Source organism: Anguilla rostrata, chromosome 4 (assembly GCF_018555375.3).
Source record: "Anguilla rostrata isolate EN2019 chromosome 4, ASM1855537v3, whole genome shotgun sequence".
Taxonomy (NCBI): domain Eukaryota; kingdom Metazoa; phylum Chordata; class Actinopteri; order Anguilliformes; family Anguillidae; genus Anguilla; species Anguilla rostrata.
The window spans coordinates 67,540,319-67,562,219 of record NC_057936.1 but is presented as its reverse complement, the minus strand read 5'-3'; the positions used below and the strand labels follow the sequence as shown (position 1 = coordinate 67,562,219).

The 21,901-nt window shown below is 48.8% G+C and overlaps 1 protein-coding gene across 1 annotated transcript in view; it reads left to right on the top strand.

The window, feature by feature from the left end:
* The window catches only part of kdr (kinase insert domain receptor (a type III receptor tyrosine kinase)), a 30,901-nt gene extending 9,000 nt beyond the window's left edge, over nucleotides 1–21,901 (top strand). The window contains 24 exon segments of the mRNA XM_064333974.1: nucleotides 396–513; nucleotides 746–921; nucleotides 1,260–1,416; nucleotides 2,886–3,006; nucleotides 5,818–5,926; nucleotides 6,541–6,894; nucleotides 7,203–7,349; nucleotides 7,625–7,756; nucleotides 11,900–12,006; nucleotides 12,137–12,272; nucleotides 12,545–12,573; nucleotides 12,575–12,657; nucleotides 12,890–13,023; nucleotides 13,589–13,677; nucleotides 14,257–14,392; nucleotides 14,682–14,779; nucleotides 15,138–15,260; nucleotides 15,858–15,969; nucleotides 16,878–16,977; nucleotides 18,015–18,120; nucleotides 18,780–18,895; nucleotides 19,603–19,681; nucleotides 20,246–20,298; nucleotides 20,384–21,901. Of these exon segments, the coding sequence (XP_064190044.1) occupies nucleotides 396–513; nucleotides 746–921; nucleotides 1,260–1,416; nucleotides 2,886–3,006; nucleotides 5,818–5,926; nucleotides 6,541–6,894; nucleotides 7,203–7,349; nucleotides 7,625–7,756; nucleotides 11,900–12,006; nucleotides 12,137–12,272; nucleotides 12,545–12,573; nucleotides 12,575–12,657; nucleotides 12,890–13,023; nucleotides 13,589–13,677; nucleotides 14,257–14,392; nucleotides 14,682–14,779; nucleotides 15,138–15,260; nucleotides 15,858–15,969; nucleotides 16,878–16,977; nucleotides 18,015–18,120; nucleotides 18,780–18,895; nucleotides 19,603–19,681; nucleotides 20,246–20,298; nucleotides 20,384–20,594 (3,026 nt within the window). The 3' untranslated portion in view covers nucleotides 20,595–21,901.

Below are 21,901 nucleotides of genomic sequence, written 5' to 3'. Positions count from 1 at the left end.
CACTGTGACAGTGAAGTGTAACGGTGTAGCAGTGTTGTGTCACTGTGACTGAAGTGTAACGGTGTAGCAGTGTTGTGTCACTGTGACAGTGAAGTGTAACGGTGTAGCAGTGTTGTGTCACTGTGACAGTGTAGTGTAACGGTGTAGAAGTGTTGTGTCACTGTGACAGTGTAGTGTAACGGTGTAGCAGTGTTGTGTCACTGTGTTTAACAGTATTGTGTGACATTGTCACAGCATTGTGTAACAGTATAATAGTGTAGTGGTGTTGTGTAACAGTACTGTGTAACTGTGTAAAAGTGCTGTGTGTTGTATCTGTAGAAAAGCCCTTTATTTTTCTGAATGAGCAGTGTTGTGTAACTGTAACAATGTAATGGTGCTGTGTGTTGTATCTGTAGAAAAGCCCTTCATCATACTGAATGAGCAGGCTGTGTGGACTGTGGAGGCCACTCTAGGTGACAGAATGGTGAAGATTCCTGTGAAGTATGATGCCTATCCACAACCTGAAGTGAAGTGGTGAGATACCTACAATGTGTGTGTGTGTAACTCTGTGTGTGTGTGTGTAACTCTGTGTGTGTGTGTGTAACTCTGTGTGTGTGTAACTCTGTGTGTGTGTAACTCTGTGTGTGTGTGTGTGTGTAACTGTGTGTGTGTGTGTGTGTGTGTAACTCTGTGTGTGTGTGTGTAACTGTGTGTGTGTGTGTGTGTGTAACTCTGTGTATGTGTGTGTGTGTGTGTGTGTGTGCAGGCTGAAGAACGGGCAGCCAGTGAGCCGTGAGGAGCAGAAGTACAGGGTGAAGCTGGAGAAGGACGCTCTGAGCATCTACGACGTGTCTGAGAGGGACTCTGGGAACTACACCGTGGTTCTGAGGAACCCCACTACCAAGCAAGAGCAGAGGCGGTCCTTCCAGCTGCTCATCAACGGTAACCTCACCCCCAATGTCTGTCGCTATGGTGACACCCCACCGCTTTATGTCTATCACGAGTGCAATGTATCCCAATGTGAGTGCGAAGTGGGGCACGGAGAAACAGTTTAAATTTTGAATGCTTAAACTGATTTGGTGTGTTTAAAAATTGAATTTGAATTGTGTAAATTGAATTTGTATTTTGCTGTTTGAAATGAATGAGCGTGTACTGAGCATGTGCAGTTAATGGGTGTGTACTGAGCGTGTGCAGTTAATGGGTGTGTACTGAGCGTGTGCAGTTAATGGGTGTCTGTACTGAGCATGTGCAGTTAATGGTTGTCTGTACTGTTTCTGCAGTCCCTCCCCAGATCTTTGAGAAGGAGGTGCTGGAGGATGGGGACGTGCACATGTTCGGCAGCAGCCCCACCCTCCGCTGCACGGTGCGGGGACGCCCCTCCCCCATCTCCGTCCAATGGCAGTGGATGCCCCTCGAGGACTGCCCTCTCGATTTCCTGTGAGTCACCAGTCATGTGACCCCAATCTGTGCTTTTGTATGTCACAAGTGTCATGACCTCAGTGTGTTTGCTTGTGTGTAGAGAAGCTGTGTGTATGTGTGTTACTATGCATATGTGCATGTGTGTATGTATATGTTTGTGTAGCTGTGAGTATGTGTTTATGTAACTGTGTATGCATGTATGTGTGTTCTGTCTGTGTGCCCTGCATGTGTTTTACATGTTCTCTTCTCCTGTTCTTTGTGTTTCCATGGTATTGTCTCATGGTATTGTTTTGGGGAATCGAAAAAAAGATTTTTTTTTTTGCTGCTTTTTAACCAGTTAAACTGTCTGAAGTGCCAAAAATAATTCTGTACGATTCAAATTTCAGGCTCAAACTGACTGGGCAGGGCTGATTCACAAAATGTTCACTAATACCTGGAATGAGCATGAACTCTTTAAGATGACCAGGATCCTGCCAATATGGCACAGTCTGTTTAAATCCAAGCAGTACGCCATCTTGTCAATTACCGTAGTATCTGTTATAGCTGTAAGAAGAAGACACTGCCGACATTTTAATACTAGAAACGCTGACAAAGATGACATTGCGCTTTTTCCCTTCACTTAGTTTTTTGCTATAATTTAACTATTTCAAGTATTATATGGGCCGCAAATTAGTGTAAATCTCTTGTAAAATAACAGAGTGTTGTGTTTGTGTTCTGTTTGTGCAGGCTGTGTGTTCTGCATGTGTGTCCTGTGCGTTATGTGTGTGTTATATGTGTTGGAGTGCTGTGTGTGTTCAGGACCTGATTGAGACCCCCCCCCCCAGGAGGACCTTATCTATGGCCCACACCTGGCCCCACTTCCTCCTCACTGTCCGGGATCACTTCCTCCTCACTGTCCGGCATCACTTCCTGTTGTTCTCACACACTGTGACCTAGAGCAGGCTCCTTCCTGCATAGCTGTCTCTCTCCCTCTCCCTCTCTCCTCCCACTCTCTCTCTCTCTCTCTATCTCTCTCTCCTCCCTCTCTCTGTCTCTCTCCTCGCTCTCCTCCCTCTCTCTCCTCCCTCTCTCTCTCCTCTCTCTCTCTCTGGAGTGAGTGTGTGTGAGGGTGGCTCTGGTAGAGAGCTGTGTGTTTGGGTTTTCTGCTGTGTGTTTTTTCTCTTTTTTCCTCCTTTTCTTTCTCCCATAGTGGTCTTGTTATTCAGTTGAAAATGGTCTCTGGTTGAAGGAGACGTTCATGCAAATAACACTACTGTCAGCACTGGCAACAGAAGTACCCATTACAAATGTTCCACCTTTCATTAAGCATGGGGCTGTTGAGAGGGAACTGAGTCAATTTGGCAAGTTCGCAAGTGCGATAAAAATAATTCCACTCAGGTGCAAAAATTCAGCATTAAAACATGTTCTGTCTTTCTCAGACAAGTGTTAATGTTTCTAAGCTCTCCCACTTTGGATGTGTGTCGTCTGAAAATGTTTCTGTTTTGCAGGTCAGGAGGCTGGAGGTCAGAGGTCATACAGAAGGAGTGCGTAAAATGGAGAGACATTACAAACAACACTGGGCAGAATCCCATCGACAGCCTGACAACTGACACCGACCGTTTCCACAAGGTGATTCCCAATGAGCAGACAGCAATGACCACAGACTGACCACTAATACTGACCTCTCATACAAACCTAGCTGCAACCTGACCACTAATACTGACCTCCCATACAACCCGTAATCTCACAGACCTGACCACTAATACTGACCTCCCATACAACCCTAACCACAGCCTGACCACTTATACTGACCTCCCATACAACTCTAACCACAACCTGACCAGGAATACTGACCTCTCATACAACCCTAACCACAACCTGACCACTAATACTGACCTCTCGTATAACCCTAACCACAACCTGACCACTTATACTGACCTCCCATACAACCCTAACCACAGCCTGGCCACTGATATTGATCTCTCATGCTTCACTAACCACAATCTAACCACTAATATTGACCTCTCATACAACCCTAACCACAACCTGTTCTTTGTGATAACCTTGATTGAATGGGCAACTCGGGTAGTTTGTGTATGAAAGGTCTTTTATAGGAAAAGATATTAATATTGCACAGTTTTCCCAGTGAATGTAAACAGCTTGTCTGTCCTGCTCATGTTCCTGCATGACTGCTGTGTGCATTTGCATTAATTTTGCATTGAAATGTCAAACTGTAAAATGTAAAACTGTCACCTTCTGATAAACTCTGAGTATTTTTCACTGTGCAAGTTTTTCTCTGGGTTGAAGCAGGACCTGTATTAAATTTGTCGGAAGGAAATGACTAATCAGACGTGTCGAAGGTTGAGAGTAGCTTTGTTTGTATTCTACATCATGAGCTCATTGTAAAGGAGAAAAAATATCTTTTATTTCAGACACTCTTTGACAAACAGGAACTTACATCTTTTGTGTTTTATTTACAACAGAAAGTCTTAACAAAAATGTTTATTCAGGTCATTTTCTCATTTTGTGTTGTACTTTGTTCTCTGGCAAATTGCTACATGCTCCGTGGCTAGTGGAGCTGCCTGTGGATTTAGCTCAGTGGCTAGTGGAGCTGCCTGTGGATTTAGCTCAGTGGCTAGTGGAGCTGCCTGTGGATTTAGCTCAGTGGCTAGTGGAGATGCCTGTGGATTTAGCTCAGTGGCTAGTGGAGATGCCTGTGGATTTAGCTCAGTGGCTAGTGGAGCTGCCTGTGGATTTAGCTCAGTGGCTAGTGGAGCTGCCTGTGGATTTAGCTCAGTGGCTAGTGGAGATGCCTGTGGATTTAGCTCAGTGGCTAGTGGAGATGCCTGTGGATTTAGCTCAGTGGCTAGTGGAGATGCCTGTGGATTTAGCTCAGTGGCTAGTGGAGATGCCTGTGGATTTAGCTCAGTGGCTAGTGGAGATGCCTGTGGATTTAGCTCAGTGGCTAGTGGAGATGCCTGTTGGATTTAGCTCAGTGGCTAGTGGAGCATGCCTGTGGATTTAGCTCAGTGGCTAGTGGAGATGCCTGTGGATTTAGCTCAGTGGCTAGTGGAGATGCCTGTGGATTTAGCTCAGTGGCTAGTGGAGATGCCTGTGGATTTAGCTCAGTGGCTAGTGGAGATGCCTTTTGGATTTAGCTCAGTGGCTAGTGGAGATGCCTGTGGATTTAGCTCAGTGGCTAGTGGAGATGCCTGTGGATTTAGCTCAGTGGCTAGTGGAGTGCCTGTGGATTTAGCTCAGTGGCTAGTGGAGATGCCTGTGGATTTAGCTCAGTGGCTAGTGGAGATGCCTGTGGATTTAGCTCAGTGGCTAGTGGAGATGCCTGTGGATTTAGCTCAGTGGCTAGTGGAGCTGCCTGTGGATTTAGCTCAGTGGCTAGTGGAGATGCCTGTGGATTTAGCTCAGTGGCTAGTGGAGATGCCTGTGGATTTAGCTCAGTGGCTAGTGGAGATGCCTGTGGATTTAGCTCAGTGGCTAGTGGAGATGCCTGTTGGATTTAGCTCAGTGGCTAGTGGAGATGCCTGTGGATTTACTCAGTGGCTAGTGGAGATGCCTGTGGATTTAGCTCAGTGGCTAGTGGAGATGCCTGTGGATTTAGCTCAGTGGCTAGTGGAGATGCCTGTGGATTTAGCTCAGTGGCTAGTGGAGATGCCTGTTGATTTAGCTCAGTGGCTAGTGGAGATGCCTGTGGATTTAGCTCAGTGGCTAGTGGAGTGCCTGTGGATTTAGCTCAGTGGCTAGTGGAGATGCCTGTGAATTTAGCTCAGTGGCTAGTGGAGATGCCTGTGGATTTAGCTCAGTGGCTAGTGGAGATGCCTGTGGATTTAGCTCAGTGGCTAGTGGAGATGCCTGTGGATTTAGCTCAGTGGCTAGTGGAGATGCCTGTGGATTTAGCTCAGTGGCTAGTGGAGATGCCTGTGGATTTAGCTCAGTGGCTAGTGGAGATGCCTGTGGATTTAGCTCAGTGGCTAGTGGAGATGCCTGTGGATTTAGCTCAGTGGCTAGTGGAGATGCCTGTGGATTTAGCTCAGTGGCTAGTGGAGATGCCTGTGGATTTAGCTCAGTGGCTAGTGGAGATGCCTGTGGATTTAGCTCAGTATCTGTCTGCATTGACAGTGTGTGTCTGTATTTGCTGTGTGTGTGTGTGTGTGTGTGTGTGTGTATTTACAGAGTGTGTGTGTGTGTGTGTTTACAGTGTGTGTGTGTGTGTGTGTATTTACAGTGTGTGTGTGTGTGTACGTGTGTGTGTATTTACAGTGTGTGTGTGTGTGTATTTACAGTGTGTGTGTGTGTGTACGTGTGTGTATTTACAGTGTGTGTGTGTGTGTATTTACAGAGTGTGTGTGTGTGTTTACAGTGTGTGTGTGTGTGTACGTGTGTGTGTATTTACAGTGTGTGTGTGTGTGTGCTCTGCAGCAGACTGTTAGCTCTTTGAAGATCCAGAAGGCTCAGGTCCACGCCCTGTACAGGTGCATCGCATCAAACAAAGCCGGCCGTGATGAGAGAGTCATCTTCTTCCATGTGACACGTGAGTGTGACTTCACGTGTGTGTGTGTGTTTATTGTGTGTGTGCATTTGTATGTACAGTCTGTGTATATATTTGTGCTGTGTTTGTATGTCTCTGTGTACTGTGTGTATTTAGAGTGTACGTACTGTTGTGTACTTTGTGTCGGTAGGTCTGTATGTCTCTAATGTGTCTGTATGCATCGTGTGAGTTTTCATGTATGAGTGTATTTATATGTGCATACATATGTACGGTGTGTATATTTACAGTGTACGAAAGTGTTTATCTGTGTGTGTGTATGCGTGTGTGTGTGTGTCTGTATGTGTGTGTGTATGCGTGTGTGTGTGTCTGTATGTGTGTGTATGCGTGTGTGTGTGTGTGTGTATATGTGTGTGTGTGTGTGTCTGTGTGTGTGTGTGTCTGTGTCTGTATGTGTGTATGTGTATGCGTGTGTATGTGTATGCGTGTGTGTGTGTGTGTGTGTGTGTGTTGCGGTGTGTGTGTGTCTGTGTGTGTGTGTCTGTGTCTGTATGTGTGTGTGTGCATGCGTGTGTGTGTGTGTGTGTGCGCGTGTGTGTGTGTGTGTGTGTGTGTGTGTCTGTATGTGTATGCGTGTGTGTGTGTGTGTGTGTTTTCAGGGGGGTTCGAGCTCAGTCTCTGGCCGTCTGCAGAGCCTCAGGAGCAGGCCGATGTGGTTCTGCAGTGTAAGGCCGATAAGCTGATCTACACTAACCTGCGCTGGTTCCGGCTGGGCGGGGGGGAGCGGGACTGGAGCTCCGCCCCCTTCCTGCCCGTGCAGCCCTGCCGCGGCCTCGCCCTGCCCCCGCAGCCCCTCCCCCAGGCCCTCCTGTCTGGCCTGCAGGGCACCAACGTCACCCTGGACCTCCCGCTCTCCAACCTGTCCCGCCGAGACCAGGGCCTGTACGTCTGCCAGGTGGAGAACATCAAAACCAGGGAGAGCACCTGCCTGCTGCACCGCCTGGCTCTCAGAGGTACCCTACCTGAGCCACACCCACCTCTGCCCTCTCACCTGAGAACAGCCACATTCACACCTGTGTAGAGAGAGCAGTATTGGACAGGGTTGGAAAGCTGATATCTCTTTAGAGAGAGTGGTACTGGGCAGGGTTGGAAAGCTGACATCTCTTTAGAGAGAGCAGTATTGGACAGGGTTGGAAAGCTGATATCTCTTTAGAGAGAGCAGTATTGGACTGGGTTGGAAAGCTGATATCTCTTTAGAGAGAGCGGTGCTGGACAGGGTTGTAAAGCTGATATCGCTTTAGAGAATGTCTCTGTGCTGCAGCTCTTGAGCCATCCAGGATCCTGGCGAACCTGACGGACCAGAGAGTGAACATGAGTGACACAACCACACTTGTGTGTGACGTGACTGGAACGCCAACGCCCACGGTCCTGTGGACCAAAAACAACAAGACCCTCCTGGAGGGACCAGGTATGGGACAGAGAAGGCACCACAAATCAATCAACAAATCAATCAACCGTTCCATTCTCAATCAATCAACCAGTCAAGCCTTCAGTTATCAAGCAGCCAATCAGTAAGTCAGGCAGTCAGGCATGGACAGGAGAGTGAGTTGCAGACGGTATGTTGCTGCTGCTTTGCTAACGTTTGCCTTGAATGCTACATTCACTGTTGGTGGGTGTGGCCATGGGCGTGGCTAACAGCAGTGAGTGGCGTGTGAGCTGTGCCTGTGGGGCGTGTCGTTGCAGGAGTGGTCCTGAGTCGGGCGAATCGAACCCTGACCATCCAGCGTGTGAAGCAGGAGGACAGTGGGCTGTACACCTGCCGGGCCTGTAACAGCCTGGGCTGCGAGGCCACCAGCGCTGAGATCCACGTGGAAGGTCAGGAAATGACATCACCACGGACAGGAAATGACATCATCACACACAGGAAATGACAATAATCATTTCACTATCACTATCATTTCACATATTACAGTCTAATAATCAGTTATGTCAATAACAATAATACTTAGGACCATTCAAAACGTATCACGTAGGCACAGATAATGTCAGAAGTTTACTATACATGCACAAATCTACAAATTAGTCCAGTCTATGCTCTAGATAACGCATCAGCCTCTACCATTTATGTGTTTAACGTCAAGGTCAAAGCTTTGAAGAAAGAGACTCCACCGCATTAAATGCTGGTTTGTGTTTTCATTTTGTGAATAAACACGAGTGGATTATGATCCGTGTAACAGCCACAGGAAGTGAGGAGGATCCCACATAGAGCACTTGCTTTAGTGAGTCTGATGGGCTGTGGAGGGCCAGAGCTAGACTGAATCAGTACGTACAGAAGTGCCTTAATAGGTTCAAATGCTGCCTGTCACTCATCAGACCAAACAAACTCAACTTTCGTGCTAAGTGGTTTAGGGTTAGGGCTAGGGTCAGTGAGTGGGGTGTACACATTTGGCTTCAACATGTCGACATGGCACAGACAGTATTTTTTCTGCACTCTGGTGTGGAAATTAAATAATTCTCAGTTATAGTGTGTGGGCCGCTAAAGTGGACTGGGCCACAGAGCCAGGAACAGGCAGGCCTGCGAGCGCCAGGGGAGAGCGCTGGGATGGGATGCAGACTGGGCCCACTCACTGGCCTTTCAGACAGAGTCTGAACTTGAGAGAGAGACAGAGTCTGAACTCGGACACATAATCGAGAAGATTTGAGGCTTGTCAGTTGGTACTGATGTCTCCTTTGAGTTCCACACACGGGTTGACCGAACACCATGTCTGCGGGACGGAACCCCACCGTTTCCTGGACTACCTCTCTGACAGCAGACAAGCTCACAAACAAACTCATTTTGATTCCCAGAATATGATGCTAGAAAAAGAGTATTTATTAAATAGCACAGATGGATGTATGGTAAAAAAGAATTGGACAAAAAACAGTTAAAGAAGGGAAGACTGGGGGAAAAAGGGCAAAGGCTGGCCAAGAGGACACACAGAGGAGAGCCGGCTGCAAGCGCGCACAGGTGCCCCAGCGGATACCTGGCAGTCCCCACTCCGTATACCCTGCAGGCAGGATCCCCAGCCCTCCGTGATTACCCCTGCGCAGGTGTCCCCACCTCCCGTGATTACCCCTGCGCAGGTGTCCCCACCTCCGTGATTACCCCTGCGCAGGTGTCCCCACCTCCGTGATTACCCCTGCGCAGGTGTCCCCACCTCCGTGATTACCCCTGCGCAGGTGTCCCCACCTCCGTGATTACCCCTGCGCAGGTGTCCCCACCTCCGTGATTACCCCTGCGCAGAGAGGAGGCCCGCTGCCGTCCCGCTGGGGGGTCTGCTTCCCGAGTTCAGTTTCACAGAAACAGCGGGAGCAGCAGGAGCTCAGTTCAGCTGCAGGAGCTCAGTTCAGCTGCAGGAGCTCAGTTCAGCTGCAGTGTGTCTTTGTGTTTTAATTCAGTTCAGCTGCAGTGTGTCTTTGTGTTTTAATTCAGTTCAGCTGCAGTGGGTCTTTGTGTTTTAATTCAGTTCATCTGCAGTATGTCTTTGTCTTTTAATTCAGTTCATCTGCAGTGGGTCTTTGTCTTTTAATTCAGTTCAGCTGCAGTGGGTCTTTGTGTATTAATTCAGTTCATCTGCAGTGGGTCTTTGTGTATTAATTCAGTTCAGCTGCAGTGTGTCTTTGTGTATTAATTCAGTTCAGCTGCAGTGGGTCTTTGTGTATTAATTCAGTTCAGCTGCAGTGGGTCTTTGTGTATTAATTCAGTTCAGCTGCAGTGGGTCTTTGTGTATTAATTCAGTTCAGCTGCAGTGGGTCTTTGTGTATTAATTCAGTTCAGCTGCAGTGGGTCTTTGTGTATTAATTCAGTTCAGCTGCAGTGTGTCTTTGTGTTTTAATTCAGTTCAGCTGCAGTGGGTCTTTGTGTTTTAATTCAGTTCATCTGCAGTATGTCTTTGTCTTTTAATTCAGTTCATCTGCAGTGTGTCTTTGTTTTAATTCAGTTCAGCTGCAGTGGGTCTTTGTGTATTAATTCAGTTCAGCTGCAGTGGGTCTTTGTGTATTAATTCAGTTCAGCTGCAGTGGGTCTTTGTGTATTAATTCAGTTCATCTGCAGTGGGTCTTTGTGTTTTAATTCAGTTCAGCAGCAGTGTGTCTTTGTGTTTAAAGCGTAGTTCTGCGGTTCTTCCTCTGTGGTATCACCTGCAAGGCCATTCTGCAGCTCTCCCCCCACCCTGGCCTCCAGGGCAGAAATAGAACTGAAACAAACAGCAGGCCGGTGTGCTGGCGTTCACTGTGGGAACTTTAAAAACAAAAGGACATGCCAGACAATAAGGGAGAGAGAGAGAGCGAGAGAGAGGGGGAGAGAGGGAGAGAGTCGGAGAGAGAGAGAAAGAGGCAGAGGCAGAGAAGTGTTGATAGAGAGAAACTGAGAGGGAGAGAGAGAGACAGAGGGGTGTACAGACCGAAAGAGAAAGGGAGAGAGAGAGAGGGAGTGGAGGAAAATATCTTCAAAATTACAGCACAGGGATGTCACGTGCTTCTGCACATAGTCACTAGCGTGCTGTAGGGAGGGGAGTCTCTAACGAGCTGTAGGGACAGAGTCACTTAACAAGCTGTAGGGACAGAGTCTCTAAGGAGCTGTAGAGACAGGGTCACTAACGAGCTGTAGAGACAGAGTCACTAACGAGCTGTAGGGACAGAGTCACTAACGAGCTGTAGGGACAGAGTCACTAACGAGCTGTAGAGACAGAGTCACTAACGAGCTGTAGGGACAGAGTCTCTAAGGAGCTGTAGAGACAGGGTCACTAACGAGCTGTAGAGACAGGGTCTCTAACAAGCTGTAGGGTCACAGTCTCTAACGAGCTGTAGGGACAGAGTCTCTAACGAGCTGTAGAGACAGAGTCACTAACGAGCTGTAGAGACAGAGTCACTAACGAGCTGTAGGGACAGTCTCTAACGAGCTGTAGGGTCACAGTCTCTAACAAGCTGTAGGGACAGTCTCTAACGGCGTAGGGACGTCCTACGCTGTGGACAGAGTCTCTAACGAGCTGTAGGGACAGAGTCACTAACGAGCTGTAGAGACAGAGTCACTAACGAGCTGTAGGGACAGTCTCTAACGAGCTGTAGGGTCACAGTCTCTAACAAGCTGTAGGGACAGTCTCTAACGAGCTGTAGGGACAGAGTCTCTAACTAGCTGTAGGGACAGTCTCTAACGAGCTGTAGGGTCACAGTCTCTAACAAGCTGTAGGGACAGTCTCTAACGAGCTGTAGGGACAGAGTCACTAACGAGCTGTAGGGACAGAGTCACTAACGAGCTGTAGGGACAGAGTCACTAACGAGCTGTAGGGCATCCACGCTGTAGGTCAGCTCTAAGAGCTGTAGGGACAGAGTCACTAACGAGCTGTAGGGACAGAGTCTCTAACGAGCTGTAGGGTCACAGTCTCTAATGAGCTGTAGGGACAGTCTCTAACGAGCTGTAGAGACAGAGTCACTAATGAGCTGTAGGGACAGTCTAACGAGCTGTAGGGACAGAGTCTCTAACGAGCTGTAGGGACAGTCTAACGAGCTGTAGGGACAGTCTAACGAGCTGTAGGGACAGAGTCTCTAACGCGCTGTAGGGACAGAGTCACTAACGAGCTGTAGTGACAGAGTCACTAATGAGCTGTAGGGACAGAGTCACTAACGAGCTGTAGTGACAGAGTCACTAATGAGCTGTAGGGACAGAGTCTCTAATGAGCTGTAGAGACAGAGTCACTAATGAGCTGTAGGGACAGAGTCTCTAATGAGCTGTAGGGACAGAGTCACTAACGAGCTGTAGAGACAGAGTCTCTAACGAGCTGTAGGGTCACAGTCTCTAATGAGCTGTAGGGACAGAGTCACAGATACACACATACCGATACACACACACACATTCCACAAATGTTCTCAAATGTGCGCACACGCATGTACACACACATACTGTACATACACATACACACACGCATAAACTCTGAAGCAGTGATGTAATGAGGGGATTCTGGGCACTCTGATTGGCTGCAGGTGCGGAGCAGAAGACCAACGTGGAACTGATCGTGCCCATTGGCTCAGTGGTGATCGCCATGTTCTTCTGGCTAATCATCGTCTTCGTCATCCGCAGCAGGAAAAGGGTAAAGACCCCTGGGTGTGTGTGTGTGTGTGAGAGAGAGAGAGTGTGTGTGCGCGCGCGCCTGTCTGTCATGTTAACCTGTTAAAGAGGGACCCTCCAGGTATGGTGCTTACTTAAGCCTCTCCCCCCAGCCTGGCCATGGGGACCTGAAGCCAGGGTACCTGTCAATCATGGTGGACTCTGAGGAGCTGCCCATGGATGAGCACTGCGAGCGCCTGACCTACGACCCCAACAAGTGGGAGTTCCCCCGAGACCGACTAAAGCTAGGTCAGCCTGTTAGATCCTCAACCTATTATACACTCAATCAACCTGTAACACACCCATTCAACCTATTATACACTCAATCAACCTGTAACACACCCATTCAACCTATTATACACTCAGTCAACCTGTAACACACCCAATCAACCTAGTATACACTCAATCAAACTGTAACACACCCAATCAACCTATTATACACTCAATCAGACTGTTACACACACACCCAGTCTGTTACGCACACAGACCCTCGCACACTAAATCCGGCTCCTGTGTCGTAGGGGAGCCCCTGGGGCGAGGGGCGTTTATTGGCGCAGGTGGTGGAAGGCGCCAGACCCGTGGCGGGAATTGAAGTACGGCCTCCATGCTCCACCTGTCTGCGTGAAATCCTTCTGTGAAGGTTCCACTGTCGCTGCTGATCATCTCCTTCCTGTTTGAGTGCTTCCCATCCTGTCTGCCGCTGATCATCTCCTTCCTGTTTGAGTGCTTCCCATCCTGTCTGCCGCTGATCATCTCCTTCCTGTTTGAGTGCTTTCCTTTCCTGGAGGCTGGGTTGGGTGGAGTTTCAGACAGGGTTATGGAGGCTGGGTTGGGTGGTTGTGATGTGCTGGTTATGTGTGGTTCAGTTCATGCTTTATGTCCATAGAGGGCGCCACCTCCAGCGAGTACAGGGCCCTGATGTCCGAGCTGAAGATTCTCATTCACATCGGCCATCATCTCAATGTGGTCAACCTTCTGGGAGCTTGCACCAAGCCAGGCGGTAATACATCTCACACAACTATACACACACTATGAATACTCCTCACACTGCTATACACACACTATGAATACGCCTCACACACTATGAATACTCCTCACACTACTATACACACACTATGAATACTCCTCACACTACTATACACACACTATGAATACTCCTCACACTACTATACACACACTATGAATACTCCTCACACTACTATACACACACTATGAATACTCCTCACACTGCTATACACACACTATGAATACGCCTCACACTGCTATACACACACTATGAATACACCTCACACTACTATACACACACTATGCATACACTATGCACTAATACACACTGATACACAACAGATGGAGGTAGACGCTCATATCCAGAGTGATTTATACAGCTTGCATTCTTTTCATATTGTCCATTTATACAGCTGGATTTTTACTGATGCAGTTTAGTTTAAATAGCTTCCTCACACAGCTTTTAAGTTATACAGCCTTGGATTGGCCAGCCTGGCTCCCTAACCACTGCACTGCTGCTGCAGCCACTCAGGCTGACTGCTCTCTCCTGCCCCCTGCAGGCCCTTTGATGGTAATTGTGGAATACTGCAAATATGGAAATCTCTCCAGCTACCTGAAGAGCCAGCGGGCTGCCTATGTGCCTTTTAAGGTAAGAGGGCGTGTCTCAAACAGACTATGTGCCTTTTAAGGTAAGAGGGCGTGTCCTAAACAGCTTATGTACCTTTTAAAGTGAGGGGGCGAGTCTTGAAATGGCATCACCTTCTGACGCCGTGCTTGGGCAGGGGTATCAAACTGAGACAATATGACTTACTCAATATTAAACACATTTGATTATCCCCTCCAGGATATCAGCTTGATTCAACACTGCACCTGTTACACACACTGCATCTTACACACACCGTGCTGGCTACAGCAGGCTAACTGTATCTCTTTTTTATATGTGCTAAAACATATTTCAGCATACAGAAGGCTATTGGGGGTTGGGTCACAAGAAGTGCATTTGCTCATGAAGTGGCTGGTGGGCTGGGAATGGCTGCTTATGTCATGTGACTTCAATGACGCTGTGCCTTCGCTGTGTAAAGTGTGCTTTGTTAATGGAGTCGCTAACCCTAACCCTAGCCCTAACGCTGTTGTAGCTGCAGTGTTTAGGCCGTCGGTTTAAACCTGAAGCGAATGAGTCGGCCTCACAGCCTGGGTGACGAATGCTGTCCTGTTTCCATGGTGACAGAGGAGGCCCCACAGGGAGGCGGCAGGCAGGCTCCTGGGGGGGGAGGACGCGCAGGAGAGTGACCTGGGTTTGGGAGTCAGCTCTCCCCTGGACACCTGCTTCAGCGAGGACTCCGCCCCAGGACTGGAGCCCCATGGTAGGCCCGCACTCTGCCTCGCACCCTAACCCCGCACCCTAACCCTAAGCCTGCACCCTAACCCCAACCCCGCACCCTAACCCCAACCCCGCACCCTAACCCCAACCGTGCACCCTAACCCCAACCCTGCACCCTAACCCTAACCCCACACCCTAACCCTAACCCTGCACCCTAACCCTAACCCCGCACCCTAACCCATCTATAGTGTATAGTGTACTCGGTGTATTATATATAGTGTTTTGAGCATTGTTATTATGTGTATGACTTTCCCCTGTTGTGTACCCTGTAGAAAGTAAGGCCACAGACAGGGCCACCTTGACCATGGAGGACCTGATCAGCTACAGCTTCCAGGTGGCCAAAGGCATGGAGTTCCTGTCCTCTCGCAAGGTGTGTTACCTGAGCCTGCATAACCCCGCCCACCTCACCCTGAGCCTGCTTAACTCCGCCCACCTCACACTGTGCCTGCATAACTCCGCCCACCTCACACTGAGCCTGCATAACCCCGCCCACCTCACACTGAGCCTGCATAACCCCGCCCACCTCGCACTGAGCCTGCATAATCCCGCCCACCTCACACTGAGCTTGCTTAACCCCGCCCACTGAACCTGCATAACCCCGCCCACCTCACACTGAGCCTGCATAACTCTGCCCACCTCACACTGAGCCTTAATAACCCCACCCACCCCATTTGTTTGTATGTTTTGTAATTGATTTGTGTGTGTGTTTTGTAATTTGTGATTGACAGTGCATCCATCGTGACCTTGCTGCCAGGAACATCCTCCTCTCTGAGAACAATGTGGTGAAGATCTGTGACTTTGGCCTGGCGAGGGACGTCTACAAAGACCCTGACTATGTCAGGAAAGGAGACGTGAGTCCCTTCCATCAGCCACTGTCATTAACACTGCTGTCATTAACACTAGGGTCATTAACACTGCTGTCATTAACACTAGGGTCATTAACACATCAGTCATTAGCACTGCTGACATTAACACTATGGTCATTAGCACTGCTGTAATTAACACTACGGTCATTAACACTGCTGTCATTAGCACTACTGTCATTAGCACTGCTGACATTAACACTATGGTCATTAACACTGCTGTCATTAACACTACGGTCATTAACACTGCTGTCATTAGCACTACTGTCATTAGCACTGCTGACATTAACACTATGGTCATTAACACTGCTGTCATTAACACTGCTGTCATTAGCACTACGGTCATTAGCACTGCTGTCATTAACACTACGGTCATTAACACATGAGCCATTAACACGTCTGTCACTAACAGTCTCCCTGTTCTTAACACCACTGTTTGCATTGCAGTGACTCTTTCCCTCCCTCTCTCTCTCCCCCCTCCCTCTCTCTCTCTCTCTCTCTATCCCTCCCTCTCTCCATCCCCTTCTCTCTCTCTCTCTCCCTCCCTCTGTCCACCCCCTTCTCTCTCTCTCTCTGCTTGTACAGGCTCGGCTGCCCCTGAAGTGGATGGCTCCAGAGACCATTTTTGACCGTGTTTACACCACACAGAGTGATGTTTGGTCCTTTGGAGTCCTGCTGTGGGAGATCTTCTCTCTGGGTGAGCTGCAGCTACAGCAACATGACTACTGGTACTGAGGCCAGTGTGGGTGTGGTACTGAGGTCGGTGGGGTTCTGGGGTACTGAGGCCGGTGTGGGTGTGGTACTGAGGCCGATGTGGTACTGAGGCCGGTGCGGAGCTGTGGTACTGAGGCCGGTGTGGGTGCGGTACTGAGGCCGGTGTGGGTGTGGTACTGAGGCCGGTGCGGAGCTGTGGTACTGAGGCCGGTGTGGTACTGAGGCCGGTGCGGAGCTGTGGTACTGAGGCCGGTGTGGGTGCGGTACTGAGGCCGGTGTGGGTGCAGTACTGAGGCCGGTGTGGGTGCGATATTGAGGCCGGTGTGGGTGCGGTACTGAGGCCGGTGCGGAGCTGTGGTACTGAGGCCGGGTGGGTGTGGTACTGAGGCCGGTGCGAAGCTGTGGTACTGAGGCCGGTGTGGGTGTGGTACTGAGGCCGGTGTGGGTGCGATATTGAGGCGGTGTGGGTGCGTACTGAGGCCGGTGTGGGTGCGGTACTGAGGCCGGTGCGGGCGTGGTACTGAGCCGTGTTGGGTGCGTACTGAGGCCGGTGCGGATGTGGTACTGAGGCCGGTGCGGAGCTGTGGTACTGAGGCCAGTGTGGGTGTGGTACTGAGGCCGGTGTGGGTGCGATATTGAGGCTGGTGTGGGTGCAGTACTGAGGCCGGTGTGGGTGTGGTACTGAGGCCGGTGTGGGTGCGATATTGAGGCTGGTGTGGGTGCAGTACTGAGGCCGGTGTGGGTGCAGTACTGAGGCCGGTGTGGGTGCAGTACTGAGGCCGGTGTGGGTGCGGTACTGAGGCCGGTGCGGAGCTGTGGTACTGAGGCCGGTGTGGGTGCAGTACTGAGGCCGGTGCGGAGCTGGTACTCACTCTCCCCTCCTGCCCTCAGGGGCCTCTCCATATCCTGGCGTCGGCATCGATGAGTCCTTCTGCCGGAGGCTGAAAGAGGGAACGCGCATGAGAGCACCGGAGTACGCCAGTCCAGAGATGTGAGTCCTATCACCCAGTCACTAAGCCATGAAACTAACCCCCAACTCACACAACTAACCCCCGACCCTCACAACTAACCCTCAACCCCCACAACTAAACCCCAACCTACGCAACTGACCCCCAATCCTCACAACTAACCCCCTATCCTCACAACTAACCCTCAACCCTCACAACTAACCCCCGACCCTCACAACTAACCCCCAACGCTCACAACTAACCCACACAACTAATCCCCTGAAAGAGCGAAAATGCATGAGAGTACTAGAGTATACCAGCCTAGAGATCCCTCTAGGGTCCCATCACCCACCACAGCAGCTCTTGTGGTTTATAGTTATATGGCAGTGGACCATCATTATTTAAATGAAAATCTTCTTGTTTGTTGTATTGATTCATGTTGCAGCTGCTACTAGCCATGCTGCTGTTAGCAAATGTTGTGGCGTGATAGTTTGGTTCGTTGTGTCCATCACGTGTGAAGACAGAGCATACAGGACACTCAGCTGGGAATGATGTCATGGGCTTCTTATTAATTTACATGCTGACATACAAAATTGAATTGCCTGTTTTACATGTCTTTCTCCATGGAATAAAATGGTGTGATATTAGCCTGTCAGTCCATTCATTACGTTAGATCACCAGATGGAAAATTTGTTAACTGTTGATTATATGGTATCAGCAATGACTCGTGTCATTTAGTTGAAGTAAATGCCTTGACATTTTAAAATCACGATTCATCTGTAACTAGATGTAACTAGACACATTTACACACAGCTAAGGCGTCACAGTTGACTTAACAAAAGACGAAAAGGATTTTCCTTCGCCATTATTGCTAGCTTCCGACGGTGAACTTGGCCTCTACATCACACCAAACTACGCCTCTTTTTACCGTGTATCAGCAGAAAACAGTTCATTTTTCAAATTCCTTTTTACATATTAAAATACAATTGAGTTTTTTTTATTCCTGTCGTTATGTGTTAAATAGCAGTGCTTTGGGGCCATATGCGCTTTAATAACATTATTACACTGCCGTTTGGGACAGTTACCAGACCATGCTGGAATGCTGGTTGGACAGACCCACAGACAGGCCAACCTTCGCTGAGCTGGTGGAGCATTTAGGAAACCTGCTCCTGGCCAGCGCACAACAGGTAAACATCGCCATGAACACTAAACACCACCCCTAACACCTCACTGAACACCACCCTGAAGACCACACCAACACCACCCCTAACACCTCACTGACCACCACACTGAACACTACCCTGAACCCTGAAGACCACATCACACTAAACACTGAACTCCACACTGAACACAGAAGACCACACGAATACCACACTGAACCCCACGCCAAACACCGAACAGAACACTGAATGCCATACTGAACATAACACCCTACTGAACACCATACTGTACACTGAAGACCTCACTGAACACTGCACCAACAACACACTGAACAGTGACCACCACACTGTACACTAATCACCACCCCAGCACCTCACTGAACACCACACTGAACACTGAGCATGAACATCTCACCAAGACCACACTGAACACTGAGCATGAACATCTCACCAAGACCACACTGAACATCACACTGACCGCTGTACACCACACTGATCAATGAATACAACACTGAACACCAAATTGAACACTGAACACAACATTGAACATTGAACACCACCCCAAACATTATACTGAATGTGAGTGGTGTGGCAGTGTAAATGTGTGTGGGTGTGGCAGTATAGATGTGAATGGGTGTGGCAATCTAGACGTGAATGTGTGATTGGACGGTTTTGACTCTTTCCAGGATGGGAAGGATTACATTCCTGTGACTACAGTGGAAGGAGGGTGTGGCATGTCCTGCAAGCGCCCCATTGGTGGCACTGACCGCCAGCTCCTGTATGACAATGCCCCGCCCCTCAGGTTAGAGCAAGCTCCGTCTTTACTCTCTCTTTACTTTTCTCTTACTCCAGAGTAAAGTCACTGCTACACTCTCACTCTAGGGTAACTCTCACTCCGGAGTAAAGTCACTGCTACACTCTCACTCCAGGGTAACTCTCACTGCAGAGTAAAGTCACTGCTACACTCTCACTCCAGGGTAACTCTCACTCCAGAGTAAAGTCACTGCTATACTCTCACTCCAGAGTAAAGTCACTGCTACACTCTCACTCCAGGGTAACTCTCATTCCAGAGTGAAGTCACTGCTACACTCTCACTCCAGAGTAACTCTCACTCCAGAGTAAAGTCACTGCTACACTCTCACTCCAGAGTAAAGTCACTGCTACACTCTCACTCCAGGGTAACTCTCACTCCAGAGTGAAGTCACTGCTACACTCTCACTCCAGGGTAACTCTCACTCCAGAGTGAAGTCACTGCTACACTCTCACTCCAGAGTAACTCTCACTCCAGGGTAACGGGTGTGTGACAGACACGGCTGTGCACCTGCTTGTGTAGGTGAGGATGTGAATCAGGACTGTGGAGTGATACTCTCTCTGTTTCTCTCTGATGGTTGTGAGTGTATTTGAGGAATGGGGTGTGAAGCTCGCGCACTGTCAGGAAAATGGCCGTCTGTGGGTCTGTAATGGACAGACTGCTGTCTCCACTGCCCCCCCCCCCCCCATCCCGTGTAGGTTCCCGCTGAGTGACGGGTGCAGCCAACCTGTAAGTGAAGAGCCATTTGATCGATTGGTGGAACACACCGTTGCCGTGGTGAGTGTTGCCGGTGTATCACCTTGTTCTGTGATTGGTTGACCTCCCAGTCTGCTTCCACCAATCACAATCAGTTTTCTGCCCATATGTGTAGGGGACTTTGCATAATATTTCCTGTAAAAAATCTTAGTTCTCTAAAACCAAAAACTACCTGTTGCACTAACCCTATTGCTAGCTCTGGAACACAACACAAATCCTGCATCAACTGAAACAGTAACCCTAACCCTAACCCAAACACTAACCCTAACCACAGCCATATTAACACATGACTATATAAGACTTACCAATGATAGATGGAAGTTGAGTTATCTCTAATATGTGATTTTTATTATTAAGATGAGTGAGAAAGAATTAAGCTTACTGAAAACAATAAAATATTTACACCAGCCCCTGAGAATAATCCAAATTGTGCCTCAACCTTAACACTTACTGTGTTCATAACTGTAACATTAATCTCAGCCTGATGTTGTCCTGGTATTGTGGCCGTTCTGCTAGGAAGTGCACCTCTGTGGTGTTTGTATGATGATGTCATCAGTGATGTTTGTATAATGATGTCACTGCCAGGATGTACAGAAGGACAGTGGAGCGGACCCCTCATCTCAAACCCCCAATTTCAGGTAAGCCCTGCCCCCTAACCTGAACCTGCGGAAGCCCCACCCCCAAACCCCCACGTTGAGAGCCTTTGTTCTGATTCTCCCACAGTCCTCTGCTGCACTATAAGAGCCAGGAGTCTCTGGCCTCTGAATCGTCCAATCAGACGAGCGGCTACCAGTCGGGGTACCACTCTGATGACGCAGATGCGCCGCTCTACGCCAACGAGGAGATGATCCTGAAGAAGAGCGTCTTTAAAGTTCCGCTAAAGAGCGCTAGCAAGTACAGCACTGAGGTCCGGTACAGCGCACCCCCAGTGTAGACCCCCCACCCCAACCCTAAACTCACCCCCACCCCCAGTGTTACAGACCCCACTGTTACTGACCCTAGTGTAACAGACCCCACTGTTACTGACCCGAGTGTAACAGACCCTAGTGTAACAGACCCCACTGTTACTGACCCGAGTGTAACAGACCCTAGTGTAACAGACCCCACTGTTACAGAACCCAGTTTTACTGACCCTAGTGTAACAGACCCCACTGTTACTGACCCTAGTGTAACAGACCCCACTGTTACTGACACGAGTGTAACAAACCCTAGTGTAACAGACCCACTGTTACAGAACCCAGTGTTACTGACCCTAGTGTAACAGACCCTAGTGTAACAGACCCTGCTGTTACTGACCCGAGTGTAACAGACCCTAGTGTTACAGACCCCAGTGTTACTGACCCGAGTGTAACAGACCCCAGTGTAACAGGCTGAGAGGGCTTACTTATTTTAGGGCATCGCAGGGCTTCCTGTAGTCATGCGTAACTAGGCCCTGACTCACCCCCTCCCACTTTGAGCTAATCAGACCCTGAGACAGTTTCCCAGGAGTGTAAAAGTTTCCCCAGGAGTGCAAAAGTTTCCCCAGGTGTGTAAAAGTTTCCCCAGGAGTGCTAGAGCTTCCCCAGGAGTGCTAAAGTTTCCCCAGGAGGGTAAAAGTTTCCCCAGGTGTGTAAAAGTTACCCCAGGAGTGTAACAGTTTCCCCAGGTGTGTAAAAGTTACCCCAGGAGTGTAACAGTTTCCCCAGGTGTGTAAAAGTTACCCCAGGAGTGCTAGAGCTTCCCCAGGAGTGCTAAAGTTTCCCCGGGAGTGCTAAAGTTTCCCCAGGAGTGTAAAAGTTTCCCCAGGTGTGTAAAAGTTACCCCAGGTGTGTAAAAGTGGAGATCAGGCTGTGGAACAGATCACCATGCGCCATGCGGTTTGCAGCTAATGAGAAGTGCGATGGGCTCAGAATCACGTGTTGTCATTGCGCTGGATTCCCGCAGTAAAAATGCTTTACTCTGCATTGCACTGCACTTCATCCAGGGGGAAATTACTCTTCAAACTGCAGGAAGTTGATGTGGTTATGATTATAAATATTATTATGATTTTATGTTTATGAAAGAAAAATGTGTAATTCTTTGATGTATTTAACTTCTTTATGTTAAACTCTTCCTCAGTTCAGCAATACACACACACATATACACTCACACACACACGCACGCACACACACATACACACACAGAATAATAACAGATGTCACATTAATGTTTATTCTAGAAATAAATGTAATATATTCTGTTGAAATAAAATACGAAATATAA